At 46.4% G+C, this 12,322-nt stretch overlaps 1 protein-coding gene across 1 annotated transcript in view; it reads right to left on the minus strand.

The window, feature by feature from the left end:
- Positions 1 to 12,322, minus strand: part of EEF2K (eukaryotic elongation factor 2 kinase) — a 64,073-nt gene that overhangs the window by 36,808 nt on the left and 14,943 nt on the right. Inside the window, exon 3 of the mRNA XM_024744173.1 lies at positions 1,662 to 1,689. Within this exon, the coding sequence (XP_024599941.1) occupies positions 1,662 to 1,689 (28 nt within the window). The remainder of the gene's footprint in view (positions 1 to 1,661; positions 1,690 to 12,322) is intronic.

A 12,322-nucleotide genomic window follows, 5' to 3' on the forward strand; every position in this document is an offset into this window, starting at 1 on the left:
AGCAGTCCTTTCTAACCTCTACTCCTCTGAAAACCTCAGCTGACAGTTGATTTAGATATTCTGCAGGTTTCCTCCCACGCATTTGTTAACACACACATGAATTTAAGAGCACTGGGACGGTATTGTGTCCTGCATCTTACGTTTCTCCACTTAACACAGGATCCTGGACCCAGCCTTTCCATGTCATACGTACAGACAGGCTGGATCGACCTCGTTTCCCTTCCATGGTTGCAGGATACACAATTGTATAAATGTACCTTAAGCTGTTTCTCAGACCTCAGCTGATGGTTATTTAGATTCTAATAATCCCTCGTATAAACAGTGCTAAAGGGACCATCCTCGTAGCTAATCTCTGCCCACCTGTGCAAGAGCTCAGTAGGACATACTTCTTGGAAGTGTAATCACTGCATCACAAAGTTTAGAAATTTGGAGTTCTCCTCCAAAAAGATTCTCCTAAGTTACACTCCAAGAAGCAAAGAACAAATCACTCAAATTTTTTGACACAAACATCACATCATGAATTTACAAGTTAGCTGTAACAGCTGTGTAACAATCCACTGCATGGGTTTATCATTATTGACTTAACTGTTCACCTGTGGTTCTCCACAGCGAGACTCTGAGCTTGTCACTGCCTTTTCCCTGTTACACATAACCCTGCAGCAGACATGTTTACGACTAAAGCAGTTGTTGGATTTCTGTACTTTAAAAAAGTGCCACAGTCCCCTTTTGTATTCCAGCTGCTGCGAATGGCAGGGACGGCCTTCTGACCCCCACCTGTCAAGGAGCCCGCTGAGTTCTGAGTAGTCAGCAGGCCGCCCTTCTGAGCATGTCTGTACAAGCGCCCTGTTCTCTGCCTGAGACACACGACTTTCTCAATGTACCTCTCTCAACCGGTGACTAAGACACGCCCTAAGCAACCAAAGACAGGGCCCCCCATTCAATGAGGATTATCGACAGAAATTACCTGCTGGCTGGATGCTATGGCAGCAACCAAAAAAAACAGTCAAGGAAAAAAGTATTTCAGAATTAGAGGGTATGTTATTTCACAGGCTCAGAATTACCTTTTTTTTTTACAAACCCAGAAAAAAAATCAAGCCATACCTTATTGGCAACAGGTGGGTTTAATGCAACTGACTTTCTCTGTAAGCACAATATAAAAAGCCCTGTACTGGGCTTCCCTGGTGGCGCAGTGGTTGAGAGCCCGCCTGCCGATGCAAGGTACGCGGGTTTGTGCCCCGGTCCGGGAAGATCCCACATGCCGCGGAGCGGCTGGGCCCGTGAACCATGGCCGCTGAGCCTGCGCGTCCGGAGCCTGTGCTCCGCAACGGGAGAGGCCACAATAGTGAGAGGCCCGTGTACCGCAAAAAAAAAAAAAAAAAAGTCCTGTACTAAGATTCAGTTCCCTCAGCTCTGGTTCCGGCCCACTGCTGACGAACTTGGGGAACCTCTATTTCCTTATTTACAGAAGACAATGAAGAATATTTTGACTACTGGTGGTCAACTTCTTTCCTGTCCCCACCCGTGGGGTAGACGTGCTCCCACTAGAAACAGTGGCTCACCGAGCACCCAGTGCTCATGACAGTTGAACAGCCTCAGCTACACTTAAATCACTGGTACTGTTTTATCCATCAGGTTAGGAAAAACAGGTGGTTACGGAGGACCGGGAAGTGAGTGCTCTCAGACACTGTGAGGAGAGTGGAAGCAGGTACTGCCACCTTTGAGGGCCATCTGGTTATGCCAGATGGTCGGCCAGGGGTTATGAACCTTCTTCACTGACTTCTGACCCAGCCATTCTGATCACCTACCCAGGTGTGCTCAGGTAAGCCAGCCCAAAGATGGTCGGTGCTCGTAACGCTATGTAACAGGCAAGCATTACAGACAACCTGCCAGTCCACAGGGGGATGATCAGGTACACTTGGCATACTTGCATGCAGCCGTTAAAAAGATGACGATGCTGATATGGGCAATCTCTAAGGTCTACTGTCTGGGGGTAAAAAGCAAGGTGCTGAATAAAGCAAACAGCATGACACCATTTACTGGTGGAGGAAACCCACAAATCAGTACTATAGATTTCTTAGACTCACAGACAGAGATCAGACCTGTGGTTGCCAAGGGGGATGGGGGGGTAGATGGGTGGAACGGGAGATTGGGGTTGGTAGATGCAAACTATTACATGTAGAATGGATAAACAACAAGGTCCTACTGTATAGCACAGGGAACTATATCCAATCTCCCGGGATAAACCATAATGGAAAAGAATATAAAAAGAATGTCTCTATGTGTGTAACTGAGTCACTTTCCTGTACAGCAGACATTGGCACAGCACTGTCAATCAACTCTACTTCAATAAATATATATATGAAAAAAATACCATAGATTTCTAAGGATATGTGTGTCTGTAGATATATGCATAAATGTACATTTATATATAAATACATCTTAAAAGGTCTGAAAATTTTACAGCACAGGGAATATAGCCAATATTTATAATGACTTAATTTTAAAAATAAATTTATTTATTTATTTATTTTTGGCTGCGTTGGGTCTTTGTTGCTGCGCGTGGGCCTTCTCTAGTTGCAGAGAGCGGGGGCTACTCTTCGTTGCGGTGCGCGGGCTGCTCATTGCGGTGGCTTCTCCTGTTGCAGAGCACGGGCTCTAGGTGTGCGGGCTTCAGTTATTGTGGCTCGCGGGCTCTAGAGTGCAGGCTCAGTAGTTGTGGCACCTGGGCTTAGTTACTCCGCGGCATGTGGGATCTTCCCAGACCAGGGCTTTAACCCGTGTCCCCTGCATTGCAGGAGGATTCCTAACCACTGCTCCACCAGAGAAGCCCCTATAATGATTTTAAATGGAGTATAATCCTTGAAAATACTGAATCACTATGTTCTACACCTGAAACTAATATAATGTTGTAAATCAGCTATACTTCAATAAAAATTAAAGATAAAAATAAATTTAAAAGGTCTGAAAAGTGATTATTCGAAACTGACACAATGGTTATCTCTGGGAACAGAAGAAGATAAGAGGCTGCTCAAGGTGACTTCATCTTCATCTACATTCTTTTTTTTACTATGAGAATGTCTTCAGGCGTTGCATGTGTAAGTCAACGCTATTAAACAAAGATCACTGGGTTAGATGACCTTAAGGCCCTCACAGCTCTAACATTCTCTAGCTTCAAAGCGCCTAAAACTCAGGTGAGTGGACTAATTATTCTTACATAAAACAGGGGGTTTCACAAAGAGGAAAACATAATCCTGGGAAGAGAACAGAATGGCTTTGGTTCCTCAGAGCCTGAGAGTATAAAATAAAACTAAAGAATTAATTAATAATAATAGTAAATTTCCTGAAATATGCCAGGAGTGAGACCAGACGTGTGGCTAATGTGTTTGCAATCTCTTTGGCACATATGATGTTATCAGCTACTGCTGCTGTTTTTATATCACTATTCTTATTACTACTATCACAGCAATCAAAGCCTCTGGATCTTACATGAAGCATCCAGTAGCTCCTTGAAGCTTCCTTCTTTTTAAAAATTAATTTATTTATTTTTATTTTTGGCTGCGTTGGGTCTTCGTTGCTGTGCGCCGGCTTTCTCTGGTTGCAGTGAGCGGGGCCTACTCTTCATTGCGGTGCGCAGGCTTCTCATCACAGTGGCTTCTTATTGCGGAGCATGGGCTCTAGGCATGCGGGCTTCAGTAGTTGTGGCACACAGGCTCAGTAGCTGTGGCATGCGGGCTCTAGAGCGCAGGCTCAGTAGTTGCGGCACACGGGCTTAGTTGCTCCGCGGCACGTGGGATCTTCCCGGGCTAGGGCTCGAACCTGTGCCCCCTGCATTGGCAGGTGGATTCTTAACCCCTGCGCCACCAAGGAAGCCCGAAGCTTCCTTCTTGAAACATCAACTGTAACATTCAGTAAGCAGATGTTATAAAATATGTTTTCCCCATCATCACTTCTGTAGAATTTAAGAACTACAGCCCTAAGTCAGCCCTACTTACCCCTCCTGACCGACAGTAAAGGGCTTAAACCACAACCAAGGACAAGTAAAAGAAGTGGGAAGAAGTGGAGATGCACATCACGCTCTGGGATGGAAAGAGGCCACACCACTGTGTGGCTGCCCCACTCTGGGCCACACGCATTTAGAGGTTTCGTGCAATTTCCATGGAACCCAGCACGGAATATAATAGCAAAAACCTGGAAACTTCCTAAGGATCCCACAAAAGGAAATACTTAAAGAAACTGTGGCATACCTATACAACGGGCTGCCATAGGCCACTAAAAAAATGATGGACTAGATCCACATTTACTGATGTGGAAAGATATGCACCATTTCTTTTTTCTATTTTTTTTTTTTTTTTGCGGTACGCGGGCCTCTCACTGCTGTGGCCTCTCCCGCTGCGGAGCACAGGCTCCAGATGCGCAGGCTCAGCGGCCATGGCTCATGGGCCCAGCCGCTCCGCGGCATGTGGGCTCTTCCCCGACCGGGGCACGAACCCGCGTCCCCTGCATCGGCAGGTGGACTCTCAACCACTGCGCCACCAGGGAAGCCCACCATTTCTTGATTGCTGAGGAAGAACTGGTTATTAGAGAACGTATATAGCAAAATCCTGTTATTGTAAGGAAAAGTCCCTGTTTATTTAGTCGCGTCTGTATTTATACGGAAATACACACCAAGACCTTCACAGCAATTGTATCTGCACTTTCAAAGTTGTCTTCTGCGAGGAGCACACATTACTTCTATAAGCAATAAAATGATTATAAAGGAAACAAAGTTAAAAATCCTCAAGAAATCTCTCTCTGTTGAAAACAGTAGCTGCAGGTCATCTTCCCTGACCAGTGGGATTCAGAGTCATGGCTAGAGAGGACAGGGAGAGAAGGATGGGAACAATAACCAGCAAAGCAATAACATTCCCTAGGATGACAAAGCGCCCTGTCTCCTGGAAGTCTTTCCTCAGACAGCATCCTGGCCGGCACCTCATGGTAACCTTGCCAAGGACGGACAAGCAGGTGGGATAGTTCCCAGTCTACTGACGAGGTACCCAAGGCTCAGAAAGTGAGGAGGTGATTTGCCTTCAGATCTACAGCAACCATGAAATGGAAGACCCAGGACTCAAGAACGTGGACCAAACACAGAGTTACCATATGACCCAGCAATTCCACTCCCAAGTACCTACCTAAGAGAAAGGAAAACATGGTCACACAAAGACTTGTGTAGCATTATTCAAAACAGCCAAAATGGAGGAACAACCCAAACGTGCATCAACTGATGGATAAACGAAATTGGCACATCCATCATCAGTAAAAAGGAATGGGGCTTCCCAGGTGGCGCAGTGGTTGAGAGTCCGCCTGCCGATGCAGGGGACACGGGTTCGTGCCCCGGTCCGGGAAGATCCCACATGCCGTGGGGCGGCTGGGCCCGTGAGCCATGGCCGCCGAGCCTGCGCGTCTGGAGCCTGTGCTCCGCAACGGGAAAGGCCACAACAGTGAGAGGCCCGCGTACTGAAAAACAATAAATAAATAAAAAATAAAAAGGAATGAAGTACCGGCACACACTTCAACATGGATGTGCCTTGAAAACACTGTGCTAAGTGAAAGAAGCCAGACACAAAAGGCCACATATTGTATAATTCTATTCACATGAACTGTCTGGAGGAGGCAAATCCACAGAGACTGAAAATAACGTTAGTGGGTGTTAGGGTCTGGGTGGGATGGGGATACTGGGGGGTGATGGCTAAGAGGTATGGGGCTTCTTTTAGGGCAATGAAAATGAGCTAAAGTTGGCTGTGGTGATGTGGATGCATCATTTTATGAATACACTAAAAGCTACAGAATTGTACATTTTAAATGGCTAAATTGTATGGTATGTAAATTATATTTCAATAAAGCTGCTAAAAAATTTACAAAATAAAATTAAAGAAGGGGAACCCCTGTTAATCAATATCCAGCATATTCCATAAAGGACCACGTGCTTCACAAAGATGAGTCCCTCCAGCCAGGCTTGACTCTCTTCAGTCTCCTCCTGTTTTCCAGACACCAGGTCACTGACGGCTTCCTGCCCAATGCCAGATGCAACATCTTTTTCCTTCATCCGCCCAGCAGGTCCTTATTTTGCTGGAGGTCCAAAGCTCTTTGGACCCAGGACACCTAAGCTTCTCTTTCCCATTCTGCATTCCCAGAGCACTGGGCAAAGTACCAAAATGGTCACCACCTCTGCGTATGCACAGAGTTTCCTGTGGTCAGTGGGCAGGGGCAGAAGCCCAAAGATGCGAGGTTGGGGTCTCCCCGGGCTCGGGTGGGCAGGGACGCCTTTTTTCCCAGTGAGTCATCAGACGCTCATCCACTTCATTCTGGGGTGATTGCTGTACTTTGACCAAGCTGTTAGAGCCACCCTGGGCGGGTTGAAAGTATCAGTTTAATCACCAAAGTCTACCAAGAAGGGCGTGGGAAGCAGACATGCCTATGCGTCATGGGAGCACCAATGCCGGTGCAACCTCTTTGAAGGGCAATGGGCAATGCTCAGCCAAGTTTTAAACCCACAAACATTTTGCTCCAGCCATTCCACCTCTGGGGATTTACCTGGCAGGAGCACCCCCGAATGGGCACCAGGACACACGCACATGTAAGAGACACACGTAAGATATGCTTACGGAAGCGGTTTGTGGTAGCAAAAGACTGGAAACGACCTTCACATCCACCCACGAGGGACTGGCTAAATATATGACAGTGCCTCCAGATAATGCCATGCTATTCGGCCATTAGAAAAACAAAACAAAGTAAGCAAGACAACACACTGCACTCATGAAGCATCAAGAAATTAAGATCTCAGAGCCTTGGTTTTACTATCTGTCAAAACACCAATCCTCATAGGACTGCTGTGCAGATTCAAGGAGTTGATATGAGTAAAACATGTAAAGCGGGCCTGCCTGATCCACAGTGCCGGTTATATAAGTTCTAGCTGATGTCAGTTCATATGTGCCAATATGGGAAGACAGCACAGGAGTGCAGAACAGGTTTGCGGTAAACTAACATTTCTGTGAAAAAGAAAAGGAAGAGAGTCACGTACGTACATACGCTTATACTCACAAGGAACATTTCTGGAAGGACATCCCCCAGGGAAACAGGGGTCAGAGGTGGGAGGATTACTTTTCACTGTTTACCATTTGTACAGGTTGAATTCTTTCTACCGTGTAGGTATATTATTTACATATTATAAAATACATGTATTTTAAAGTTTGTTTAGATATGTGTATAGATTTATTACAGCACTGTTTGTAATAGGCAAAAAAGGAAACAACCCAAGTGTCCCTCAAGAGGAGGAACTGGCTAGGGATTTCCCTGGTGGTCCAGTGGTTAAGACTCCACGCTCCCGGTGCAGGCGGCCCAGGTTCGATCCCTGGTCAGGGAACTAGATCCCACACGCCGCAACAAAGATCCCAGGTGTTGCAACTAAGACTCGGTACAGCCAAATAATTTTTTTTTTTTTAAAGAGAGGGGGACTGGCTAGATAAACCCATGTACATCTTGTGATGGAATACAACTTAATTCACTTAAAAAACAGGTGATCTATATGTGCTAATTGGAATGATCCCCAAGATATTCTCAGACCAGGAAAACAATTCTTTTAAATAAAATTTTCCACTTTATTAAAAACTTGAAAAACATATGCTTATTCTAGAAAATGTAGACATGGCACAGAAGTAGAAAAAAAATGATCCTATCCTAAGACAAGCTCTGCTGGCGTGTTGATGTACTTCCTTTTAGGGTTTTGTTTTGTGTGTGTGTGTGTGCACGTGTGTGTGTTTACAGAGCTAAATCATACTCTATATTTTGCTCTTTAAAATTAACTCCAGAACAGAAGCACTTTCCCATGTTATGATAAACTGTATAAACATCCTCTGGTTGGCTGCCTGACATTCTACCCAGGGCGTGGCCCCCTGAAGGATTCTCCCACCATCCCCCTGGGAACTCAGGCAAAATGCCCTGGCCTTGACAGTGACAAACTCAACAGTTCACAATACACGTCTGGTACGTGCCCGTGTGGCACCACCTTGGAGGAATGCCAGGTAGCCATTTTGGTTAAACAACTCAGTTGCCATGTCGAGAGTAAATGATAAAACACATTCAGTTTGTTGAGTGCCAGGGAGAGTGAGGTCTGGAAAACTGAGCTGCTATCTCCCTCTGAAGTCACCACTGGCAACAAGAACCCCATAGAGCCTCCCTTCGATCACCTAGGACGGTGGGCAGCCAAGAGCTACATCTCATCCTTAAACAGCCCTTCCTCTGAGTACAGGGGATGAAGTGCGATGGGACACAGCCCCTAGCCTTGAGGTCAGGGGCTGACTCATAAACAGAATGGCATTCAAGAATGACAGATGCACAGAAAGGTCTGCTATGAGCCCCAAGGAATGCCAAGGCGATAGCCAGGGCAGGGCGTCTAGGGAGGCTGGACAATCATTTTAACAGACCCAACTGAAAGAGGTTTCAGGAAGAGGCATGAAAAGAGAAGCCTGGGGCTTCCCTGGTGGCGCAGTGGTTGAGAGTCCGCCTGCCGATGCAGGGGACACGGGTTTGTGCCCCGGTCCGGGAGGATCCCACATGCCGCGGAGCGGCTAGGCCGGTGAGCCATGGCCACTGGGCCTGCGCGTCCAGAGCCTGTGCTCCGCAACGCGAGAGGCCACAGCAGTGAGAGGTCCACGTACGGCAGAAAAAAACAGAGAAGCCTGCTGCAGGAGCAGGGAGAGGTGCGGGGCCCCTGCGGACCATGAGCTACCATCGTCAGTGAGGATTTTGAACTTTCTCTTGCAGAATCGATGAGTTTTAAAGACAGCCGATTATTTTATAAATTTATTTATTTGTTTATTTTTGGCTGCGTTGGGTCTTCGTTGCAGTGCGTGGGCTTCTCACTGTGGCACCTTCTCTTGTTGCAGAGCACTGGCTCTAGGCATGTGGGCTCAGTAGTTGTGGCTTGTGGGCTCTAGAGCACAGGCTCAGTAGTTGTGGCTCACGGGCTCAGCTGCTCCACAGCATGTGGGATCCTCCCAGACCAAGGATTGAACCCGTGTCCCCTGCACTGGCAGGCAGATTCCCAACCACTGTGCCACCAGGGAAGCCCAAGGACAGCCGATTACTAATGTTTGTTTAGGGGAGGGGCAGTTACCTGGCTGTGCTGCTTTATTTTTCTTCTGCGAAAAACATCCTTTTGCACACAGAAGTAATACATACGTGTAGTTTTAAAAGTTCCAATGTTTAAAAATATATACCATGTAGATAATCAAAGTCCCCCTTAATGCCACCCTTTCCCCCAGAGAGAATCACCATTAACTGTTGGATGCAAATTCCTTCTTTTTCTCGTTAGTAATTTTTAAATTGTTTTATAACATTATATGAGTTTTTGCTATGCAAATACTAATATATGTATATATATGTTTTTTGATACAAGTGGGATCATATTTCAACTTGCTTTTTACTTCACAGCACATAAAAATAAAAATAGCTAATTTTTGTTTGTCCTTATTATGGACCAGCACTTTCCCAAGAGCTTTTCATGGATTTTGTTTTCTCCCCACAAAAAATATATCTTGTGTATATCTTGGCACTGTTTTTTTCTTGTTTTGCGGTACGCGGGCCTGTCACTGCTGTGGCCTCTCCTGTTGCGGAGCACAGGCTCCGGACGCACAGGCTCAGCGGCCATGGCTCACGGGCCCAGCCGCTCCACGGCATGTGGGATCTTCCTGGACCGGGGCACGAACCCGTGTCCCCTGCATCGGCAGGCGGACTCTCAACCACTGCGCCACCAGGGAAGCCCCTCTTGGCACTGTTTTGAAGTCAATTCACATAGAGACATTTTTGTTTTAATGTAAATACAGCATTCTGTTAGGACCATGGTCTATAATTAAACAGGCCCCTCTCAATGGAACTTTTGAGCTGTCTCCATTTTTTCTTTATTACAAACAATACTGCAAAGCACATCTTTGAATACGTAAATCTGAACACTTGTACAAATGTTTTTTTTTTTTTTTTTTTGTACAAATGTTTTGTTACTTGTTCTCAACTGAGGGCAGTACCTCCTCATGCGAGCTTTGCAAATATACGGTGGGGAACGTTTTGGGTTGTCATGATAAATAGGGGAGAATATGGCATTTAATGAGCAGGGGTCAGACATGCTGAATGTCCTACAATATAAGGGACAGTCCCACCAAATAAAGAATTGTCCCCACCTGAAACTAATGTAATAGTCTATGTTAATTATAACTCTGAGGTCTAAGTATTTTTTACTTTAATAACTATTGTCAAATGGTCCACAGCAGTTTCTGTTTTATGTAAATACCGACTATCTGTCCCTATCTGTCCTTTAGCAAGATAGCACCCAGTGAAGTGAGCTCAGCACTCATCCCTCTCCTGATTCCGAATAAAGCACCTGCTGTGTGCACGGCACTGGGGATGAATGATGAGGCCACAGGGTCCTGCCCTCATGAAGCTCAAGCCAGACTTATAGACAAACTTCCCTTTGCTGGATCACTCCGTCTGTGTTTCCTTTAAAGGATTTACCATACTGAGTTTTGTGGTCAGAGACTGTGTCCATCCCTCCCTGTCTGAGACCCTCCAGCTCCTGGACCCACTCAGTGTTTGCCAAAAGGCCAAACCAGGCTCATGGCTCCTCTGAACAGGCGGTTGTGGGTGGAGCCCTTCTAAGGGGTCTGCCCCACTAGGAGGCCTCCAGGATCCTCTTCCTCTGGAAGCAGCCCCCGTCCTGTGATCCCCGGCGCCCCACCGTGCTGTGTGCCCTGGCCAGAGGTGACTGACTGGACCAGAGACAGAGGATGCCTGACTCGGGCATCTGAACACTCTGGGCCAAGCAGATTAGATTTTTCTCCTCTTACAGCTGGGATGGAAGAAGGTCAGATCTGTCTTTGCATGTGGCTCCGTCTGTAATGAGGGGACCCTGGGGCTGGGGGGATCCATTTTCCCACTGTGTAGACTGAGGTGCAGAGAAGAATAAAGAATAGGCAAAGAGAGTTGAGGAATGAGACAGAGAGAGACAGTCCTGTGGCCTTCCAGCTTCCTGCATCTGTCCCCTGAGAGGCCAGACATTGTTTCTGCCTGTGGGTCTCAAGAAACACTTCTTGACTGCTAGAATAAATTTCCCTTTTTTTTTTTCACTTGAGTTAGCATGAGTTGGTTTGTGTTTCACAAGCTCTGACCCCTCCGGCCCCCTCTGGCACCTGGATCTCCTCACACGTGGTACACGAGGCTGCAGGGATCCATGTTTCCGCGAGCCTTCCTGACTTACTGGAACAGACAGGAGCGCCAGGCTGCTCCCCTGTCTTCCCACGCTGCCCTCTGAGGGGCAGAGTGTGTGTTTCAGAAGCCACCTTAGGACAGGAAAGCAGGGCAAGCCGCAACCTGACCCTTCAGGGGCCCCCCAACCTCAGAGGGGACCCACGGGCCTATTTTTGGAGCTGCCTGCCCGAGGGAGCTAAGCTAGAACTCTGACTTGAAAGGAAAAATATACAACTGTCTGAGAACTAGAATTATTAATTTTCTAAAAACAGATTAATTCTCCAGTTAGAGAAGAATGACTTCAATTTCAAATCCCAAAGTGGTAACAGGCATTTTCGTTACAGTACAAACTGATACTGTTTGTGAGGATTAACTTAAATAAGGATAACATTACTGCATTAAAAACTTTTTTTCACCACCAGTTATTATACAAAAGTCCAATAACGTTCGCCTTTCTCCCTCTTCTCTATACCAGCGTTGCCATGGTATGAACACAAATTCCTAACAAAATAAGTCCCCTCTTCCTCAATCCAGAAGAAGGATGCCCAGCTCTAAGCAGTGGCTCTTTCGACCACAACCGACATGAAAAACTACATTTTACATCCTTTCTCTAGACCCTCATACGCACAAATGCAGGGATGAAACAAAAATACTTCACAACCGCTATGTCGGAGAACCTGGTTGTCAACAAGCAATTTGGTCACTGCATATGTGAGTGTGTAAACGTGTGTGTACGTGTCCCTAAAATATCTTTACGACTGTCAGTGCTGATATTCTTTCCCCTCCCACCTCCCTCTCCAATATTTTCTAGTCTATTCTGTTCTGTTCTGGGTCTTAAAAAACTGGCCAAGGTTGCCACAACCCACTAGTGGGTACAGAGCAGCTATTCGTAAAACACTGCTCTAAAGTAATGAAACTTATATTAAAACAACCGAATCTTCCCAGGTTAATAGGCATAGCCTCAGATCCAGAATTTACGCACTGGCAAGAGTTTGGAAACAACCTCAACCAGCGACCCCAACCTCCCATCCCTACGGCAGGTGAGCTG

The sequence above is a fragment of the Neophocaena asiaeorientalis genome, unplaced genomic scaffold, assembly GCF_003031525.2.
Source record: "Neophocaena asiaeorientalis asiaeorientalis breed wild unplaced genomic scaffold, Neophocaena_asiaeorientalis_V1.1 scaffold91, whole genome shotgun sequence".
Classification (NCBI taxonomy): Eukaryota; Metazoa; Chordata; class Mammalia; order Artiodactyla; family Phocoenidae; genus Neophocaena; species Neophocaena asiaeorientalis.